At 42.4% G+C, this 23,253-nt stretch overlaps 1 protein-coding gene across 2 annotated transcripts in view; it reads left to right on the top strand.

Moving 5' to 3' along the window:
* The window catches only part of FRMPD1 (FERM and PDZ domain containing 1), a gene marked incomplete at both ends in the record, with an annotated part of 45,858 nt that overhangs the window by 8,609 nt on the left and 13,996 nt on the right, over positions 1 to 23,253 (top strand). For both annotated transcript variants that reach the window (XM_082843675.1, XM_082843674.1), the window contains 6 exons: positions 6,033 to 6,190; positions 7,055 to 7,157; positions 10,620 to 10,665; positions 14,225 to 14,332; positions 17,876 to 17,971; positions 22,544 to 22,669. In XM_082843675.1, the coding sequence (XP_082699801.1) occupies positions 6,033 to 6,190; positions 7,055 to 7,157; positions 10,620 to 10,665; positions 14,225 to 14,332; positions 17,876 to 17,971; positions 22,544 to 22,669 (637 nt within the window). The remainder of the gene's footprint in view (positions 1 to 6,032; positions 6,191 to 7,054; positions 7,158 to 10,619; positions 10,666 to 14,224; positions 14,333 to 17,875; positions 17,972 to 22,543; positions 22,670 to 23,253) is intronic.

Below are 23,253 nucleotides of genomic sequence, written 5' to 3'. Positions count from 1 at the left end.
GGAATGTTGGCTAGGGCCTGAGACTTAAAGACAAAGGAACATGAGAGTAAGGTTGAGGAGTTTAACTTTTATCCTGTGGGTGATGGGGAGCTGTGGGGACAGAATAATTTGATCTCTCCCTTAGGAAGGGGGTTTGAACCACAGTTTAGAAGATGCTCTGGTAGGGTGTTTTCTAAGCTGTGTTCCCACATATGTCTAAGATTCACAGGCTTGTGGTACTTCACTGATGTAGAGTCTTGGGGCAATTCCTTGCTGTGCTTGATTTATCTGTTCTCTGTTGGGTGGTTTCAAGTTTTTTCACTATTCTAAATAAAGCTATGGTAAATATTTTTGAATATTCAAGAGCTAGGGTCTTTTGAGTTCATACTCTGTTCTAGGACTTTATGGCACAGGGAACACAGAGATGAATAAAAGTCACCCTTATCTTCTAGGAATTCATAGTCTAGTGCAAATAATATTTTATTTGGGGGGAGGGCAGTTATTACTTTGAGGAATGTCAGTCAAAATGGTAACAGAAGGTCAAAGAAAATGATCAAATTTTAAATTCATATTATAATTTCCCTGATTATTTTCCAGAAGATTGAATAGCCAATTTATACAGTCAACCTTAAATACCAGGGCCCACACATGTTGGGCTTTATTATTTTTATTCATATTTGGTGCTTTAGTAGACATGTAATAGTTCTCTGTAGTCCTTTCAGTTGTGCTTCTTCAATGACTAAGGTTGTACATTTTCTGTTATTTACCAGCTTTTATTTCTTCATGTGCAAGTTGTCAATTCACTTGCTTTGAGCACGTGAAATCTGGGTATTTACTGCATGTATTTATGCCCATTCTGCATATATTTTTATTGTAAGCTTTTTCCCTCTAGGATTTTATTTTTTCAATTGATTTACTTATTTTCAACAGTTCTATTTAGATATAATTTACATGCCATGCAGTTCACCCACTTAAAATGTACAAGTCACTGGTTTTTAGTGTATTCACAAGGATGTACAGCCATCACCACAATGAATTTTGAAGATTTTCATCACCCCAAAAAGAAACTCCATACCTATTAGTAGTCACTCTCCATTTCCTTTCAAAACCCTCCTTCCCCAGCCCTAGGCAATCACTAATCTACTTTCTGTCTCTATAGATTTACCTATTCTGGACATATCACATGAATGGAATCATACAATTTGTAGTCTTTTGTGGCTGACTTCCTTCGCTTAGCATAATGTGTTCAAGGTTTATCCATGTTATAGTATATATCAGTATTTCATTCCTTTTTATTGCTGAATAATAGTCTACTATGGAATATTGTCTTTGTCATTTCATTAGTTGATGTACACTTGGGTTGTTTCCACTTTGGAGCTATTATGAATAATGTTGCTGTGACCATTTGCGTGCAAGTTTTGTGTGGACATAATGCTTTCAGTTTTCTTGGGTATATACCTAGGAGTGGAATTGCTGGGTCATATGGTACTCAATGTTTAGTCTTTTGAGGAACTACAAGACTGTATGAGGGTTCCATTTTCTCCACTTAGCCAACACTTGACCTATCTTTTTGATTATAGCCATCCTAGTGGGTATAAAGTGTTATGTCACTGTGGTTTTGATTTATGTTACCATAATGGCTAATGATCTCTTCTTGTGCTCATTGGCTGTTTGTATATTTTCTTTGGAGAAATGTCTATTCAAATTATTTGCCCAATTTTTATTTGGGTTATTTGTCTTTTTTGTTTAAGTGTATTATAAGAATTCTTTATGTATTCTAGATGCAAGGTCCTTATTAGATATATGATTTGCAAATATTTTCTCCCATTTTGTGGGTTGTCTTTTCACTTTCTCAGTGGTGTCCTTTTTTAAAAAAATAAAATTATTTATTTATTTATTTTTGGCTGCGTTGGGTCTTTGTTGCTGCATGTGGGCTTTCTCTAGTTGTGGTGAGGGAGGGCTACTCTTCATTGCGGTGGCTTCTCTTGTGGAGCACGGGCTCTAGGCATGCGGGCTTCAGTAATTGTGGTATGCGGGCTCAGTAGTTGTGGCTCATGGGCTCTAGAGCACAGGGTCAGTAGTTGTGGCGCATGGGCCTAGTTGCTCCACGGCATGTGGGATCTTCCCAGACCAGGGCTCGAACCTGAGTCCCCTGCATTGGCAGGTGGATTCTAAACCACTGCACCACCAGGGAAGTCCACAGTGGTGTCCTTTGAAGCAGAAGAGTTTTTAATTTTGAAGAAGTTCAGTTTATCTATGTTTTCATTTGTTACTTGTGCATGTCTAATATGACACCAAGGTCACAAAGATTTATTCCTATATTTTCTCCTAAGAGTTGTATAGTTTTAGCTCTTGTATTTAGGTCTGTGATTCATTTTGAGTTAGTTTTTGTGTACAAGATGAAGTTATAAACTTTTATCATTTAATATTTCTCCTTGTGTCCTATTCTGTTACCTAATCTTTTATTTATTTGTATTTATGTATTAGCTATTGAAGTTCACATTCAAACCATGCATCTTATATCTTATGCCTGTCTCTAATTTTCTAATCCTTAAAAATGTGTCTCCTCTCCAGAAGCTGGCATAAACTGTCCATATTTATTTCTAGTTTTTATAATTCTCTCTTTTGACCTTTTTGAAATGTAATACTTCGTATGGTGTTTAGTACTGCAGTGTGGTGATTATGTCACCATGTTGAGTTATTTCTGGCTAGCCACCTAATATTTTAAAAGATTTTCTAAAGTTTCTATTCTGTTTCATTGTTGAAGACCACGCCGTGCAGTTTTGATCATCGCCTCTGTCTGATAGGAGCAGATTAAGATTGTGATCTATAGAAGAGAGGAAGGTGGGTGTATGCACACCCAAGTGTACCCACACCTGAGTGTGTGCTTGCACATCTTGTTTACCCTCATTCTTGCAGCAATATTTAGTGTTCAAGAGCCCAGGCTCCCAGGTCAAATAATCTAGGTTGAAGCACAACTCTTTTTTTTTTTTTTGCGGTACGCGGGCCTCTCACTGTTGTGGCCTCTCGCGTTGCGGAGCACAGGCTCCGGACGCGCAGGCTCAGCGGCCATGTCTCACAGGCCCAGCCTCTCCGTGGCATGTGGGATCTTCCCGGACTGGGGCACGAACCCGCGTCCCCTGCATCGGCAGGCGGACTCTCAACCACTGCGCCACCAGGGAAGCCCCGAAGCGCAACTCTTTTAAGGTTTCTAGGCTTCAAGCTTTCTCATATTTTGGAGACCCACTCTACATTAAAGGGTACCCACATCTCACAATAAATATTTTATATACCTATATAAGATTTGACAAATTGACATAAAGTACCTTTTAAGGTATTTGCTCTAACATCTGTTAATACAATTTTGAAGTTAGAAATTTTCTTTTTGTATATGAGAGTCTCGTATATTTTTCATACATTGTCATAGGCTCTAGATCTGTGCTGTCCAATATGGTTGCCATTATCCAGAGATGACTGTTAAGCCCTTAAAATGTGGCTAGTATGACTGAGAGATTAAATACTTAATTTTATTTGATTTTAATTAATTTAAATGTAAAGACTGATCATTCATTTATTGGAAAACTTTTAAGTATGTTCGGAAGAACTTGGGCCTGAAAATTTACTTTTTAACTGTAAATTTTATGAAATCTGAGAATTTCTGCTGAAAATATAGCGTCCAAGTTGATATGCTTTGTAAGTATGAAATACACGCTGAATTTTGAAGACATAATATGAAAAAAAGGGTGCAGAATAGCTCATCAATAATTTTTTTTATTGATTACATGTTGAAGTGATAGTATTTTGGATATATTGGGTTAAATAAAAATATATTAAAAATCACTTTTTCTTTTTCATTTCTTCCCCCATTTACAAATGTGGTTTGCATTATACAGCTGTGCTGCAGTGCCTTTGAAGAAAGTAGCCCCAGTTTGAAACTCCCTCCCCAGCTATGTGACTTTAAGCAGGTTAAAGTTTCTCAAAGCAAGATTCAGTCTTCTTATCTATCAAATAGGGATAATAATCATACCTACCTCACAAGTGTGTTGTAAGGGTCAGATGAGCCATGAAAACAAGTTAGATCACTCCTTGGTACATAGTTAGTGTTCAATAAATGTTACAAATGATTATCATTGTTGTTGTTACTGCTACTATTACTGTCATCAATTTATCAAGTTTTTTTTTTAATTTGGAAGGATTTTTAACCAGTATTCCATCAAATTTATATTTTCATTCAGTACTTACTTTCATTTTTCAATATGTAATCTTCCCAACCAGGAATCCAGCCTCAGTTTTACTTGTGTCTTCCTTTATTGCATCAGCTTATTAAGAATGCCTAGCGCCTAATACACATTCAGCTACTCTGTTTTTAATGAATTGTTGGATGCTTTTTGTGGCTGTGTTTTATGTGTTTATCCTGCAACTCCACTAAACCTATTTTTTAAGCACTAGCAATTCTCTTTGTGAATTCATTTTCTAGGTGTAGATCATCAACTGTTTAGGAAAAAAAAAGGTACGCTATTATTCCTCTTATCATTTTTCCTTCTCTGATAAGTATTCCAGGCATTTCTTCTGCCACATTAAATAGGAGTAGTGTCTAGGGTGTCCTTCCTGTTGCTTTTTCAAAGGACTGCAGATGTTGATTTTTGCCTTTCAGTGCTCTATATTATTTATTTTACTTAGAAAGGTCCTTTCAGAGCTTTAAAGTTTTCTTTTTTTAAAAAAAATCAGGAATACCTATGGGTTTTATTCAGTATAAATTATCAGAGTTTTCTGTTTCTTCCCTCTTGTTAAGTCTGTCTTCTAACACTTCTCAGTATTACCCATATGCTCACCTAGGAGAAATCCTCTCCTCGCTCCTAAGAGAGCTCCTTGATGGATAATGTGTGTAATAAGGTTTGGACTTGTCACCTGCATTTTGGTTCCACGAAGCAGTTTTTTAATATTTCCTGGTCCTTGTTGAAACTTGAGATTATTATAAATGACAGAGAGGTGATTTTCAGATAACCAAGGTCCTATTGCATTGGGCAGAGTTCCTGACAGTGTTTGGTAAATAGATGAGAATAAATGATGAACCTTAGCTGCAGAGCCCCGAGGGAGCTGTTACTCCTCCACATTTCTGTTGTTTTTTTATAATGACAATAAATACCTTATCCCATCACTATTTGACCTTCCTCAGAAAGAACCACTGACTCTTAGAAGGAAAAAAATCATTTGCCACAGACAAATGAAAAATAGCTCATAAATTCGCTTTGTGGTATTGAAAGATAGAAAATATAACTTTCAACTTACCTGCTTTTAGATATATAGAGAACATACATGTTTTTAACAATTAATATAGAGGGAGTCTGCAATATCTGGGATTTTATACTGGAATCCTCACAGTTACAAAGTTGAAGGGGAAGCAACGTTCATTATAAAGAAAAAAAGAAAAAAATCACCAAAGAAACAACTCACCTATAAAAATTAGTCATCATTAGACATCTAAACTGAGCAATTCCTTGTTCCTATTCACAGTCCATGTTTTTCCTCTTCTGTACCTCTGCTGAAGCAGTGCCCCCTGCCTGGAATGCCTGTCCGTCCATCCATCCACCCACCCATCCATCCACCCACCCATCCATCCATCCATGCGTCCATCCATGAATCCATCCACCTACCCATCCATGCATCTATGCATCCATCCACTCAGCAGCAGTTACTGAATATCTTTTGTGTGCCAGGATTTGGGCTGTGTAGATATACCCTCGACATCTCTCAGATGCCACCTCTTCTAGGTAGCAAATGCTTCCCTGATTCCTTCTCCTCTAGCCCACAAAGTTAAAACTGCTCTACCTCTTCTCTGAGTACCCACAGCACTTCACGACCTCTCTTTTAGAGCACGGTGCTATGTCCTGCTGTCTTATCTACTGGCGTTTGTGTCGTCTCTCTCTCAAGAGGAGAGTTGGTGTCCACTTAGCTCTGCATCTTCCTCCTCCAGAATGCCTAGGGCTGACCTGGTTTGTGGCGACCAACTAGACTCCCCTCTCTGTCTTTTTTACACACTCCTTCTCTTCCAGGGCTAAAGATGCTGCAGCTGATGGACCCCCTGGGATCCCAACCCAGACCATCATCCCTGTGAAACACACAGTAAAAATAGACAAAGATGATCTCCTCCAGGACTATGGATTTCACATTTCTGAGACCCTTCCCCTCACAGTGGTGGCCGTCACAGCAGGTAGGGGATGACTGGGAAACAAGAAAGGATTTTGACTTCTTGGGGAGAAATATCCCTTGTTCTCTTCCCATCTCTCTGTGCTATAACATAATGTAGAAAATGCTACCCCAGAAAGCTAGACAGGGCACATCTAATTTCGACCTAATTCTGTCTAGGGCTTTGCACCTTCCTGTGGTGCTGGGAGGGAGGAGCTCCAAGTGCACTTGCTGATCTGCACCCCAGGTCCACTGGCCTCAGGCAGGGATTTGCCCACCCGTGGCCCCCTGGCCAGTCTCAGGGGCAGTGACAGTATTGGGACCAGCCCTCCTCTCTGAACCCTACATGCTCTGAGCTGGGGAGAGTTTCTGGGCAGACAGTAATAGAAATTATTGATTTGTTTTCACTTGAGTCTGTAAAATATAGGCTGTATCAGGGTGAAGATGAGCAGGCTGGGAATGTGTAGTGTTTTTTGTCATACTTCAGCTATGTGTTGATGTGAGATCTGGGACTAGTTAAAATCTAATAATTTGAATTTACACACACACACACACACATACACACACACACACACACGCACACACCAGAGTTCTTTAGCAATGAATGTAGTAGATTGGCTGGCCAGCTCTGTTGATTCAGGGAGTTTCTGCTAGTCTTCTTTCCCTGGACAGTCTCCTAACATCCCTTGAAGGTGATGAATGGTAGGTACATTATCCATGCTTTGTAAACAGGAAAACTGAAATCCATGTGAGCCCAAGTCTGGCCAGGGGTGTGGGTGAGCCAGTGCCCTGGGGACTGGATCAGGCTGCCATTCAGGTGAGCTGCTGTGACACATGGGGTCTGGGCTCTCCTGGCACGAACATCAGTTACTTCTTTTCTCTTCAACAGGAGGCTCTGCTCATGGCAAGCTTTTCCCTGGTGATCAGATCCTCCAGATGAACAACGAGCCTGCTGAAGACCTTTCCCGTGAACGAGCGGTCGATATTCTGAGGTACTAAATTGTCTTCCGTCATCCACAGAATTATTATATATATTATTATATATATATTGCACAGATTATTATAGAGCAAGGGTGGGAGACAGAAAGGGCATAACTGATATCCCTGGGATTTAAGTAAAGTGCAGGCTCCTTTAAAGCAGCAATAACAGCCTTGTTTTAGAATTCCATCTCAGTTACTATCTGCCCTCTTTCACCTGCCTACAGAAGTGATGGGGAGGCACAGGGTGCTCTATTTATCAACCCCCTGCAATGCCCAAAACACTGTGCTAGGCGCTGCGGGGAATGTAATTATGAATAATACATAGGCCCTACCCCTTTAGGATGTATAGGGTTGTTGTAACATATGCCCAAAATTAGACTAAATTGACACTAAGTCTGCTTATTGTTCTTTAACCCTTTTAACATCTCTTCCTAAATGTTCTTGATGCAGCCTGTAGGCATATACGTAGTTCCATTGGTATGGCACCTACCAACTTCTACCTGGTGTCCTGGTGATTTTTGTAAATGTCTCACTTTCTGCTTTGACCATGATCTCCTTAAGACCAGGCACACAGTGGGTGCTCAGTGGAATGAGTGAATGTGGTTGGCACTGACAGTTGGAGACCTTGGTTTTAAGACAGAGGAAGTGAGTGACAGGAGTGAGGAGGCCTGACAGATGTTCTACAGGCACGTGCAGTCCTTTGTCTTTTAAAACTTTCACCCAACACTGTTTTAATGACTTTAATATAAATAAAGGGACACGAGAAATAGAGTTAGAGGAAAGCCAGCTTGAAGATACTTCAAGTTTGTACTTTAGTCTGTGCCTTTTTGTGAGTGGTGGTTTTCATTTCTGAGGGCCTATCATGTGCAGCACACACTGAATAACCGGCAACAATAACAAAGTCAGAGACAGAGAAAATGAAAATGCAGGATGCAGTCTCCACCCTCAGGAAGTCCACAGTCTCGCTGTGGAGAAACATAAGATTTACAGAGAATCCATCATAGTGTAGAAAATAGAATCCTCTCAACCACGCCCAATATTGCTTCAAGATTGCTAGGGAATAAGGTGAGTGGGTGGGGCAGCCAGGAAAGGATTTGATTATTTCTTTTTGTGTGTGTGTGTGTGTGTGTGTGTGTGTTTGCAGTACGCGGGCCTCTCACTGTTGTGGCCTCTCCCGTTGCGGAGCACAGGCTCCGGACACGCAGGCTCAGCGGCCATGGCTCACGGGCCCAGCCGCTCCGCGGCATGTGGGATCTTCCTGGACCGGGGCACGAACCCGTGTCCCCTGCATCGGCAGGCGGACTCTCAACCACTGCGTCACCAGGGAAGCCCTGATTATTTCATTTTAAAGAATGAAATATGGTTATGGAAATCATGAAGTTTGCTTTCCCAATTACTGGGTGGTTTTCTCAAAGAATTTCTCCATTCCAGCAAATGAATTTTAGATTTTCACTGCTACTAATATCTCTGCCAGGCTAGATCAAACTCTGACTAATAAACAAAAGTATTCACAATTTAAAACAGTAGACCAAAATTTGAATGTTTAGGTAACATTGAACCCTGATCTGTTCAATGGGCAAGGAACCCTGGGGGGCAAAGGGGCTCCACTCCCCAGACACTTACAGGATGGTAGTACAGAGACAGCTCGTGTATACCCCGCTAAGATTGAGGGCAGACAGTGTCTCAAGAGAAGCAGGGGAAAGGGGCTGTAAACGCTGGAGATGCCTCCAACTTGTGGGGAAGTTGTGGTTTGACAAAACAGAGAAGAGTACAGAAGTATTTCGGCTGGCCAAGTTCTACCTTTAATGCTGGGTAGAATTTGGGCTACAAAGATGGAGGTGAAGGATGATCCATGCAGAGTGACAGGAGGAGTGACTGGCTGGGGAGTAGGGACACTGAGCGGTTCAGTTTGTCTAAGGCACTGGATACCTAGAGAAAAGTTCTGGTAAGTGAGGCCCAGATGATGGAGGGTCTTGGTGCTGATACAGCGAGTTCAGGGGTTATTCTCCTGGAAGACTGAGCCACTGAAGACTTGTGAGCAGGGATGTGACCTGATGTGTGCTTGCATCTGCACTCTCAGCTACATGCCTTGTGTGGGAATCCCGGAACTGCTTACATTTTTAGCTTAATTCCCAGTGTCATTGCCATTTATAAAAGTAAAAACCCAAGCAAACAAAAACCCAACAAAATGTCTCTAATTCCTCCGATTATCTATCTGTGAGGCCAAACTGTCCTTTTGAGAGTACTTGAATGTTGGTTTGTTGTGAATTCTCTTGAAAAAGACCTGTTCTTATATAAAATGGAAAAGAGGCAATCCCCAGGCACTTAGAAACCTCAGGTTGAGTTTATCTATTAGAGGAAGTAACACACTGGCAGCAGCTGGCCTAAATGTTCATATTGCAAGAAATCAAATGAAATTATTTTGCAAACTGCTTCTCTAGCAATGGCAGAGATAAAGGAAAATATGAATTGATTTTTCAGTTCTGTCCTCTAATGCAAAGTGGAAGTTTGGCACTTATCTGGTTGATTTGATCACTTTTGGAACCTAAGAGATTATAACAAAACAAAAATGTCTAGTATTTGATTAAATGATTGGACCCGCCAAACTTGTGTGCCCAAACACCATAAACTTGTTGGCTTTTATCTGATCAGTGTTATCCACATTCATTTATTCTATTTCATGAATGTTTAGCCAGTTTTCTGAAATAGCAACCTAAGTTATCTGTGTTAGTGCTCTGTTTTCTCTTAAAAATTTTTTCTGGACGTAAACCTAGCTAGTGGTCATAGCAACCGGATGAGTTTTCCATCATATAGACTAAATGAAGGATAAGTGGGGACTTCCCTGGTGGTGCAGTGGTTAAGAATCTGCCTGCCAATGCAGGGGACACGGGTTTGATCCCTGGTGAAGGAAGATCCCACATGCCGCGGAGCAACTAAGCCCCTGTGCCACAGCCACTGAGCCCGCATGCCACAACCACTGAGCCCATGTGCCACAACTACTGAAGCCTGCGCGCCTAGAGCCCATGCTCTGCAAAAAGAAAAGCCACCGCAATGAGAAGCCCGCACACCGCAACGAAGAGTAGCCCCCGCTCACTGCAACTAGAGAAAGCCCACACGCAGCAACAAAGACCCAATGCAGCCAAAAATAAAATAAAATTAAAAAAAAGAAAGAAAGATAAGTGACTTAATTTAGTGGCTGTAGGTATGGACTAGGTGGTAGAGGGAAGTATCTGAAGATTTTCTTAAGATAGCAGTGACATCTGGGACAGCTTAAGTTCCTTCACAGATCACTGCTTTCTCAGTGTCCTCAATTTTGCTGAGCCAAAGAAGCTGAGGCAAGAGAGGCTGCTTTGAAATTCTACCAGTCTTTTTGACCCTAACACACACACACACACACACACACACACACACGCACACACACACGTGTATCACCCAGAATGATGACTTTTTTTACCTTTATTCTTTTTTTTCAGGGAAGCTGAAGACTCTCTTTCAATCACAGTTGTTCGCTGCACATCGGTATATCTCTTTTTATGTCTTGTGTGTTAGATTCACCCTTCTTGGCCCCAAGACCCTGTACCCCCAGCAGAATATCCCCCGTAGAATAAACAGCCTGTGTGCCAGTATTGTGGAGGACACAGATGTGGGTCCAGGCTTCAAGAACTCATGGTCCAACTAAGGAGACAGACCTGTGATTATGCAGAGTGGGATGACAAGGGTACCAAACTAGGAGTTTCAAGACAGGTCTGAGTGATATCACTGTGGCGCAGTCATTTAGTTTCAGTTTTGACTTTTGTAAAAGAGATGAGGACAGTAACTGCCTTGTCTATCTAATGGGTTGTTTTGAGGACCCAACAAGGTGTTGAATGTGAACGTGTTTTATCGGCCTCAAGGCAAGGTGTGGCACAGATGATGCACAGAAAGGCACCAGCCATCCTAAACCACTGTAAGCCTAGGAGTCCTTTATATGTGATACAGGGGAAAGTGTATAATCAGATTGTAAGAGAAAACTACCAAGGAGGAAAAGTTGACAGAAAATTCTCATTTTGAGACTTTAGTACATACCTCTTAGCCTTGGCCACAAATAGACAAGAAAATAAATAGGGGCATAGAGAATTTTAATAATGCATTTAATAATCTAATCCAACTGACCACATACCAGACCACCAAAAAAACTGAATTCTCCAAAGAAACAACTGTATAAGTCTCTTTTCCAGAATATAATAAAACACAAATTGATAGCTATCAAAAACTTAATTAAGGGGCTTCCCTGGTGGCGCAGTGGTTGAGAATCCGCCTGCCGATGCGGGAGACATGGGTTTGTGCCCCAGTCCGGAAAGATCCCACATGCCGTGGAGCGGCTGGGCCCGTGAGCCATGGCCGCTGAGCCTGTGCGTCCAGAGCCTGTGCTCCGCAACGGCAGAGGCCACAACAGTGAGACGCCCGTGTACCACAAAAAAAAAAAACAACAAAAAATCTTAATTAAAACCACCCAGTCATTTGGAATAAAAATGCAATCTCCTAAGTAAAGACAGAATCAAATGGAAAAGCAAAAATTACCGTTATAGACTAGATAGAAAATAATTAAAGTTTAGAACTCTACTTCTTAGAACTTATATACAGTTGAAGCTATACTCAGAGTAACATTCATAACCTTAAAAGTGATTTTATTATTTAACAACAAAACAGGTTAAGTAAATATTCAGTGCAAGAAGTAGGAAGAAAAGACTAATAAAACAAGCATAAAGCAGATTAAAGAAAATGATAAAAATTTAAATCTAAATGATGCTTTGGAAAACAGAAAAAATTGGAAAGTTGATAAATCCAAGGGCTAGTTCTTTACAGGAAAAAATAAAAAAATAGGAGAACTTTAGGGAAAAGAAATATGTGGGCCTTACATGAAGGAAACTAGAATAATACTGAAGGAAGTAAAATTTTTCTTTAATATAAAAGGAGTTACATATTATGTTCCTTGATGGGAAGACTACTAATATGTCGGATTTTCTCATGTTAATGTATATGCTTAAGGAAAATTCAGACTCCCTGTGGGACTTTTATTTGGATTTTGACAAAGTATATCAAGGTGAGACTTATCAAGAAAATCTTTTTTAAAAGGAATAATGATGGCCTTGAAATACTAGATTTTAAAACTAATAAAGCTGCAGTCATTAAAACAGTGTGATTTTGATGAAATGTTGGATATATCAATCTAATCAAATAGAAAGTCCAAGAATAGATACCAGTATAAGAATTTAGTATATGATAAATATGGCATCCCAAATCAGTGGGAGAAAAGATGATTATTCAAGAAATTGTACTGGGACATATCTCGCACCATTTGATGTTAAAGACTTAAATATAAAAAACAAACCATAAAAATGTCAACAATATGGATGGGTGTCTATTCGGTCGTAAGTTGCAGAAAGAATTCCTAAGCATTTAGGGAGTGGGAGAAGGTACAGTGGAACAAACAGCTATTTCATTATGTGGAAAAAATTAAATTTCTGTGGTCCAAAAACTCCATAACACTAAAAAGCAAAGAAATTGTTGCCTCCTCTCCTTATTTGAAGTGTTATTTTTTGTTTGTTTGTTTCTTAGAAGTAGAACAGGAAAAAAAACCCACCTAAATAGGACTAGGATGTTTGCCATAAATATGAAAGACCAAGTGTTTTATGCACAGATAAAGGAGATTCTTCTATTCTAAATAGAAGAATTTACCTATGAAATAGTGTGAAACCAATGCATAAAAAAACAGTATACTGAAAGCTAATCGTTATAAATGATCATGCAGGTGTTGAGAGATTCTTTGCATTTAGCTGATTATCATCTCAGTGGAGAACATCTTAATCTTAATTAGGTAGTTCTTTTCCTACTCTATTTCCAAGAGTGATAGCAAAAGATAGCACTTGTTAAGTAAGGAGAGAGGGAAGCAGCATATAGCTGCCTCCTTTTAAAAAATAAAAAGTATAGGGAGAGGAAAATTAACAGTACCAGTACCAGTACCATTCCTAAGATTCCTATGAGGTTGCCAAGAAAAGAGGAGTATGAATACTGTACTTTGGAAATCCTGCAGGGAAAGCTGATATTAGCCCAGGTGATGGCCCCTGTGCCCCTGAGAAACGCCCTGAATATTGTCTAGCCCACTCGGACCTCTCACCAGAAGTTATATGATCATAAGACAAATGATCATACATATTTTACTTCAGCAAGAATGCTCATCTTTCTCCAAGTGGATTCTTAGAGTCCTCAAATGATTTGAAATTGATTAGGAATTATAAAATCCTGGTTGGAATACTAATTACTGCTTCTCTAGGACACAGAATTTTATGATTAAAATATGTTTTGATTTAATTGTATAGATCTGTATTTCTATTAATTATAATACATTATTTACTATAAGATTAATACTAATATTTAATGTCTTATTTAATTTGTGCCAAAAGAAAATCCTGCAAGGTAGATATATTGGTTATCCCCCTTTTACAGATGAGGACACTATAGCCTCACAGGCACATGGTCTCACATGCAGAAATCAGTAGAGCTGGGCTTTTTTCAGGTAGTTAGACTCCAGAACCCGTGCTCATTAGAATTATGCTGTTTCTGCCTCCTGGTCCAGTTCCCATACTGTGCAGAAGAGAAGACTGAAGGCCAAAGAAAGGAGTGTGTACACACACACATACACACGCGCGCACACACACACACACACATACACACAACTGGTTTTCTTCCATAACAATTTGTGTTTGAAGTAGTTCTCAGAACTGTTGAGTAGCTGAAGTTGGGTTGGAATTCAGGTTTCTTTGCTCACAGGCCAGTTCTCTTTGTTTTCATCATACCACAGCCTTTGGCCACTGTATTGAATCTTGAGCTGTCCTCAGACACATAAGAACATTGGGTTGAGATCCCTAAATTTTATGAAAAGAGATCTCTAATGGGATGTCGTCCTTCTCTGTGGGTTTTAATTGAATTCTCAACAGCTGTCAAGCTTTTGCTTTTGTTTTTAAGAAACGAGAAGATGTACATGGCTTTTATGAAAGTCCCACATTTTTCTAAAGTGTGTCGTGTTAATGTTTTGCAGGGAGTCCCCAAGTCCTCCTTCCTAACGGAGGAGAAGCGAGCCAGGCTGAAGACCAACCCCGTGAAGGTGCACTTTGCAGAGGAAGTGCTCGTCAGCGGACACAGCCAGGTGCGTCACTGGTCAGGAGGTTGAAATGACTCTTCATGAAGTGGGTGAGCTGCCTCCTGGCATGTATCTCCTGAGGACTCTGGAATCTGCAGCATGGAGGGGATGCAGAGGGAGTGCAGAGGGCTTGCTTGAGGCTCTGTGCCCCCTTAGTGAGGCATCTGCAAACGGCGGACAGGGAGAGACGCACTGGGTGTGGCTCTGTCATTCTGTGACTCCATTTTTCTGCCCTTGAAATTTCAACAGATTCCAATTGTTCATTTCTCATTCTAAATCTTCAAACTTGGTATTCCCTCTGAAGGTGATATATTGATAGTAGTGATGGGGGCCGGGGGAGGGGGGTGGCTTTGGTTTTTTTAAACAGCCCATCATCTATTGAACCTCTACTGCATGAATTTTGGGTACATAATCCTTAGTCATCACCATACCCCGCATGAGAGGTATTTTAACAAAAGAGGAAGCAGAGGATTAGAGAGGTTAAGAGAATTAACCTCTGAGATCACATAGCTAGAAATACAGGAGCACAGGTCTGTGTGACTTCAGTTCTTCTGTTTTCCACTGTGATATGCTGTCTAGTCCTTTTTGATATGGGAATACCCAGGATTGGTGTGGTTGGATATGAGGGTTCAGAAGACAAGTTTGTAAAGGGAAAATGTTGGCTAGAGTTTGATGTTTTCAATGTGGACTGTTAAAGACTCACATATTCATAATTTAAATATTTTCCACCCGATGGTCTGTAACTATTACCATTCTGAATTCAGTGATCAATAATAGATTTTGAAACTTTCAAAGCAGAGCTTGTCCTTATCTGGTTTTCTTAGCATAGAGACCAGTGAATGGGGAGTCACGGCCATTGTAACACCAGATTCAGGTGATCTGGTTCACATCTGGAGAGCCCTTATTTTCTTCTTGTCCTGCTGCTTAACAGACTCCACCTTCAGTTAGACCTCAGAGTAAAAGGTGGATTTGTTCAGGAAGGTCTAGTGGGAGGCCTAATGTATTAATCAGAAAAGACCTGAGATCCTGTCAGTCTGAAATATTTGAGTCTCTGTGTGTCCATGTTTGTGAAAATGGATCAAACCTCTTCAGCAAATTGAATTTTGATTCAACGTGTGTTTTTAAGAGTAGTACATAGTAGGGCTTCCCTGGTGGCGCAGTGGTTGAGAGTCCGCCTGCTGATGCAGTGGACACGGGTTCGCGCCCCGGTCCGGGAGGATCCCACATGCTGCGGAGCAGCTGGGCCCGTGAGCCATGGTCGCTTAGCCTGCGCGTCCGGAGCCTGTGCTCCGCAGTGGGAGAGGCCACAACAGTGAGAGGCCCGCGTACCGCAAAAAAAAAAAAAAAAAAAAGAGTAGTACATAGTAAAGAGAAGTAGAAGCTAGAACCAACTAACAGAACAGGTAGAGAATAAAGGTTCTGCAGATGTGAACCAGATCCCCTGGGGAGACTTGCAGCTCAGGGTACCGAGTCTCTGTATCAGCCACGTGAGGCAGAGACAGCCAAACCAGCGAGAGTTCATCATTGTGACCTGCATTTTCATCCTCTCAAGTATTTAAAAGATGATAAAATCAGTTGCTAAACTTTCTCCCTTGAAACATACTAAGACCCTAGAAGAATCTGAAATAGGAAACCAACATTTGGGGGTTTGGGGGTTTTTTATTATTGAGGTATAGTTGATATACAATATAAGTTTCAAGTTTCAACATTGTGATTCACAATCTTTAAAGGTTATATACTCCATTTATAGTTATTATAAAATTTTGGCTATATTCCCTGTGCTGATCAATATATCTTTGTAGCTTATTCATTTTATACATAGTAGTTGGTACCTCTTAATTCCCTACCCCTACCTTGCCCCTCCACCCCCTCCCTAGTGGTAACCTCTAGTTTATTCTCTAGATCTGTGAGTCTGTTTCTTTTTTGTTATATTCACTAGTTTGTTTTATTTTTTAGATTCCACATATAAGTGATATCATACAGTATTATCTTTCTCTGTCTGACTTAAGGAAACCAACACTTCAAATATGCTTAACTTTGCTAACCGTTAAAGAAATGCAAAGGAAAATATTAAGAACTGCTACTTCGTACTTAGTAAATGAGCACAAATAAAGAAAAATGTAAGCCCTGATGCCAAGAAAGTAGCTACACTCATGTACTAATTGGTGGCTTTGTAAATTGATTTAATCTCTGGTAGTAGAAGAAAACAAAACTTAATGAATGCCATAAAAGTGGGCCAAGGACCACATTCTCATTAATTTAAGTCTATAACATAATTTAAATGCAAAAATCCATGTAGTTAAAGATATCTGTTTTACCGATAGATAAATTGCAAAAAATTTGAAAAAATGTTAAATGTCTAGGACAGAGGAATGGTTAAAGAAATTCTGATATTTCAACTCAACAGACTCTTTATAAGTCCATTAAAATTATAAACATTAAACCCACATGAAGAAGTGTATATGTGTTGAGTAAAAATGCACATAGAATCGTGCATGTTCTATTAGTGCGGCTTTCTAAAAGCTATTTACAGGTATAGATAAAAATTGGAAGAAGCCTTAGAGAAAAGCCTTAGTTATGTGATGATGTTATGGATGTATTTTTTGGTAAATCACAAATAATAAAGTATCAAGGAAAGCATGTCATACTTGGGAATTCCAAAGATTAAGATTTCTAAATACCCTAAACCAGAGTAGTGAGATGACAACATGTGCGATGTGAAATCCCTCATCCCTGACTGAGTGTGAAATGGCACTGGGATATGACCATATTCCTTTTTCTTCCATAAAAGTACTGTGGTTTAAAAAAAAAAGTTATGTAGAGTGATGAATGTGAGTCTTGCTTAAACGATACAAGTGGCCTTATATTTAGAAGATACAAACTTCTCATCTGAAAAAGGCTGTCAGGTTTTTGAAAAAAGATGGTAAGCTTCTAACCCAGGTGGGCTTTGTACCCAAACTCTTTGCAGAGATTAGAATTGGGGGCAGTTGTTCTCATAAATCCGGAGTGATAGTTGGGATGAGTAGAGACGGAGAGCAGCCCTCTGCCCTTTGGTGTTGCTTTACTGTAGGGAATGAAATAGTAAAATGTTGAGGGGGCTCTGAGGGAGCAACCTACCCCCCCTTTCACCCAACCCCACAAGGCACAGTGCAAGAATCTCAGAAAAGCCCATCTGAGATGATGTGCATGCTTGTCACCTGACTTGCCAAATTGCATCCCATAAGGGCGGCAACCAGCAGTGAATTGTCAGCTGATGGCCGCGTGACATCGTACAGGCTCACACAGTGCTGTCAGTATGCTCGTGGCAGGGCTCACTCTTCACCGTCTTCCAGTTCTAGTGGCTATCCGTGGAACAAAGCATGCCTGTATCTGTGTGGCATAGACCTCATCCATTGGACAAATCTCCAAATGTCAAGAATCAATCTACAACGTGGTGAGGAGGTTGGGGAAAATCCTGCTCTCTTCACCAGGCAGGGCCAGGGAAGCTGAGGATCTGTCACACCCAGGGACAGGAAGGGACAGTTTCAACACTACTCTTGTGTTTTCCAGGGTAATTCTCTGCTGTGTATGCCCAACGTGCTCAAGGTGTACTTGGAGAATGGACAGACCAAAGCTTTCAAGTTTGAGGCACACACGACTGTGAAGGTATTCGGAATAAACTTGAATCTCTTTCCCAGTGAGAATTTGCTGGCTCCCAGGACCCCGGGGGCATCTTGCCAGGCAGCTACCTTGGTGATCTCACAACCACCATGGTCTGACCACCTGCAGTAAGCCAAGCACTGTGTTATCTCATTTAGTTGCACAAACACCCAGCAAGCTGGTATTTTAATCACCGTCTTGCAGGGGAGGAAATCAGGGCTCAGAGAGATGAAGTACCCAATACAACTCATAAGCTTTCACCCTTAGCCACTGGGATTCCCTGCCTCTTGTATGGGACTCCACCTGCTACCCAAAAGACTAGAGTCGCTAAAATCCCAGGCAATGTGTGTGGGCAGGTCCAGGCCCCTGTGAATTCTATTCTGGATGGAAGTCAGTTTGACTTACATTTAACAAGTTCCCCCAGAGGAGATACTCTGAGGCAGGTGGTACAGAATGAGGTAGAAAGTGGTCTCTGTCTCCCAGGAGCCTGCAGTCTAGTTGAGGGAAGATGGACATTCTTGGAACTCGCAGTAGTCCAGGGCAGGACGAAGTAAGGGCTGTAGGGAGAGGGACAAGGAAGTACCCAGCATGCAAGGGAAAGAGCACCATCTTTCTATCTGACCATGTTCTGTCCTGTCAGGACGTCAGAGAAGGCTTTGCAAGGAAGCTGGACCTGAGCTGAGCTTTGAAGGGTTTCTAAGACTTCAACAAGCACAGGTGGGGACAGGGTTTTTGAGGGGTTAGAGGATGCACATCAATCTGAAGAAGTCCCATGAACTACGGCAGAGAGCCAGTAAGATAAGCATTGCCCAGGAAGCAGTAAACCATCCCACAGGACTGGAACACAGGCCATTTTCTCATGGGAGGAGTGGGAGACGGCACAGGCTGGCTGGGGACGGCCTCAAATGGCAGGCAACGGAGTTTGGATTTTATCCATAGACAATAAGGGATGGCACTATAGTTTCTGAACAAGGAAGCAAATAGTATTAGAGGGAGGCACCAGGGAAGAAGCAAAGAAAGGAGTTGTTCAAACATTAAAAATCGTGTAAGAGTCAACACTGAGCCCAGCTCTTCTGATACCGGGGGAAGAGCAGGTTCAGGTGGGCAAGTGCAGCTATAGGTACCGGACAGTAGCCAAGATACACACACACACACGCACACGCACACGCACTTGAGTGCACACGTGCATACTCAATGCACGCACACACACCAGTGTTCCCTGGCACCTCCCTTTGGCAGTTCCTAGGGCTGCCCCAAATGCTCTATCCCGTTCTTATCTTGGTGTGACTGAGGAGAAGCTGGAGAAAGCCTGTCTGACCCTGGGAAGCTCAAACCCAATGGAGGAAGGGAGGGGGGAATGGATTTGTTCAGTGTTCACTACATGTCTGGCACTTCCCTGGGTACTTCCTCGTGTACTGTCTCACTTAATGCCCCCAGTAACCTTGTAAAGTGACAATTATTAACCTACTTTTCAGATGAGAACACTGGTCCAAGAGATCCCAAACTTGTCAAGGTCAGCTAGCTCCTAGCTGGCTTCCAACTTGGTCTGTTGTCTCTGAACCCTGCACTGGAGGTGGCCACGCTGCCATTCTGCATGAAAGTTGTGCAAATGCGTTAGACAAGGTGTCTACTTCTGTCATCTTTGAGCAAAGTGCACTGGAATGGAGGGGATGCTTTATTTAAAGTGAGTCCCCCTTTGGTGGCCAAAAAGACTTTGAGATGATTTACACACACCACAGGGGAATTAAAGCCAAGATGACAGATGGAGTTGGCGAAATGGGCAAGGAGTTAGCTGGTATAATACTATACCAGGTTAATTTTACTTCCCTGTAGTAGCCAAATTTTTGAAAAGCAAGTCTTTTAGCTCTTTATGACAGAGAAAGAGGGGGGTATGTAAGCAAATCCCCAAATGGGTAAAAAAGGGAAAAACCATTGTCAGTTCATCAGTGACTTCTCTTCCCCACTGCCTTATCAAAAGAAGCAAATTTCTTACATTAGAAAACCTCTTTCTCTAAATCAAGGAAAATAACATGTCATTTGACCCAGTGAAAATTTAGTGACTCTTTTGTGTGTGCCGGCAAAGCTGTTGATGATACAGAAATAATTTATGCCAGGTCACTCCCTTAGGGAGCCTAGAGTCTTGCGGTGGGGCTGGGGTGAGGAGATGAGACCTGGGGTTATTTCACAAGGATACTGTTGTGGGTACAGTGTGCTCAGAACCAGGAAATCGGGATATGATAATGGTGTGGTGTGGGCTCTAGGAAGAGAGAGCTTCCAGCTGGGTGGCAAGGAAAGGCCCCCAGGATGTGATGGCCTATGAGGCCGACTTGGAAAGATGGACAGGAATGGGTCAGGAGTGGTAGGTGAAGACAGCTTCCCGGGCATGTGGAATGACACCAACAAAGATCCAGTGATGGGCTTCCCTGGTGGCGCAGTGGTTGAGAGTCTGCCTGCCGATGCAGGGGATGCGGGTTCGTGCCCCGGTCCGGGAAGTTCCCACATGCCGCGGAGCGGCTGGGCCCGTGAGCCATGGCCGCTGGGCCTGCGTGTCCGGAGCCTGTGCTCTGCAACGGGAGAGGGCACAACAGTGAGAAGCCCACGTACCGCAAAAAAAACCCAAACAAACAAACAAACAAAAGATCCAGTGATGGGAAAGTTTGGCAAGTATATGGGGCTTGCGAGCAGGGTACATTGGAAGAAGCAGCAGAAGATAAAGTGGGAGAAGTGGGCTGGCACCTGATACTTGAGAGCCTTGAATATTAAGCTAAGGAGTCTGGATTTGGGCTAGTGGGCCATGGGGACCACTGAATATTCTTGAGCCAGGGAGAGCATGAGAAGTACAAGGCTTAGACAAGTTTCTCTAGATCAGGGGTCAGCAAACTTGTTCTGTAAAGAGGCAGATAATATTCTAGGTTTTGCAGGCCATGGGGCTTCTGTCATGGTTACTCAACTCTGCCATTGTAGAGAATGGGCATGGCTGTATTCCCATATAACTTTAATTACAAAAACAAGCCGTGGACCAGATTTGGCCCACAGGTGATGGTTTGTCAACCCCTGCTCTAGATGCAAGGTGGAGGTCAGATGGGTGGCGGGGTGGGGTCCTTAGGGCACCACTCCACAAAGCCAGGAGAAATATGTGAACTCAAGCCAAATGGAGAATGGAGAGAGGGGACAGAGTCCAGTGAGGGGCTGTCCATCATGGCCAGCTCACAGTAGGCATTGAATTAATGTTGAGTTACAGAAGCAGATAGACCTTTCAGGACTTCGTCACTGGTCAGTTATGGAGGGCGATGGAGCAAGTGGGAAGAGGATTCAGAATCGGGAGCTGTGAGGAGCAGGTAGCACCTGATGGTGTGGCACTTACTAAATCTGAGATTCTGGCAGGACGTCTATGATGAGTCTGTGATGATTATTTATTCACTGAGTGAAAGTTTACTGAGCATCACTGAATGCCAAGCTTTGGGGATATAATGGAGCACGAGACAAGCAAGGTTCACATTCTGGGGAAGGTTAGCATCTAGCGGCGTAAGTGACAATAAGCAAGAAAACAAATAGCAGCAGCTAGCATGTATTGAACACTTGCCATCTGCCAGGTGCGATTCTAAATGCCATATATGGGGAAATTAATTTACCGCACACAACCCCTGAGAGAGGTGTGAATATTATGACCATCTTAGAGATGAAAACACTGAGGCATAGAGAGAGTAAGCACTTCATCCAGGGACACACAGCTAGTGAGTGGAAGTCTAGGTCTAGAGCCCATTCACTTAACTTTGTTGTACTGTCTTATCTATGACTAGAGAACAGAGCTGTCGTTGAAGAAAATCATATCCAGTAGTGAGGAAGGAAATCAACAGGACCTGGGACAGAGAATAACAGGGGCAATCCCATTTAGATACAGTGACCAGAGAAGTTTTCTCTGAAGAGAAAGAAACAGCCTTGTGAAGAGTGTGGGAGGAGTGTGCCTGGCAGAGGGAACAGCGTTGTGAATGCCCTGAGGCAGCAAAGACCTTGTGATGACAAGCGGCCACTGTAGTGAACGAGGAAAATGTGGCATGGCAACTCTGGTGGCACAGTATTAATTATCATGTCATCCCATCAGCCCCTCTCAATAGGCATCCTTATCCTCCATTTCATAGGAAGGAACAGGTTCAGGAGCATCAGGTTGATTTCCCATAGTTACATAGAGAGTAGGTGGTGTGATTCTGTCTGGTAAGCAGTTGATGATGCAGACTCCAGAGAGAGGATGAATCTGGAGACCTTGAAGAGAGGCATAAGGCCCCAAAGGATAGCTTCAGCCTTTCGAGTAAAGCAAGAGAGGGTGGCCATATGGGTGGTGCTGGAGCCTTGAGGGAAGGGGAGCGGTGGGTGTAGGACCTTGAGGGGCAATGAGAAGTCCCACATGCGGCCCGTCAAGATTTGGCTGCCTGCGTTGGCAGTGGACCCGGTCAGTGTAGGCCTTTCTCTCCCCAGCAGCACCGAGGAGCAGAGGGAAAGTGAAGGGAGTCCTCCCTGCTCTGTGCCTGAACGTGAGGGCTGGGCTGTTCCTCGGTGACCCTTATGCCTCTGTGCCTGCAGGACATCATCCTCACGGTGAAGGAGAAGCTGTCGATCCGAAGTATGGAGTACTTTGCGCTGGCCCTGGAGGAGCAGTACAACATCTCACGGCTGCACCTGCTGCACGAGGAGGAGCTCATCCAGCAGGTACCACCTCCTTCTGCTCCTGGTGAGGAGATCTGGGCTGGGCAAGCTGCACGCCTCAGCCAGAACCTTTGGGTATAGGGCTGAGTGCATCTGCAGGTTTGATGCGCTTCCTTGTGCCCAGAAGGCACAGAGCTCACTCAGCCTGGTTTTTGTATGAGGTAGGCAGGCCCCTATTTTGCAGACAAGGAGACAGAGGCTTAGAGAAGTAAGGTGACTTACTCAAGGTAACACAGCCAATAAAGCTCTATCTTTTGCTTCCAATTCTGATGACCTTCCTCTGAACCTGCTGCCTTTGAGATGTCAGGGAAGCATCTGTTGCTGTGTCTAAGCCCTTTTTGTGAGACTTGCCCTCTGAGCTCGTCCTTGACGGCAGGACAGGGCTAACACAGTCAGTCCACCTGTACCACTCAATCTTTCAGCCGCTCAGTGATTTGTCATACTAGCTTTTTAAAGCCAAACACAGGTCAGTTCCATAATTTTTAAGAAGAGAAACAGCATGAGCAAGGCGCGAGCTCATGAAAGCCGCTCTGAGCATTCTTCACTGCAGATGAATTCCTACCGTGGTCACTCATCTTCTAATACTG

Source organism: Leucopleurus acutus (assembly GCF_964270905.1).
Source record: "Leucopleurus acutus genome assembly, chromosome: 7".
NCBI classification, from domain to species: domain Eukaryota; kingdom Metazoa; phylum Chordata; class Mammalia; order Artiodactyla; family Delphinidae; genus Leucopleurus; species Leucopleurus acutus.
This window is presented reverse-complemented; position numbering and strand designations above follow the sequence as displayed.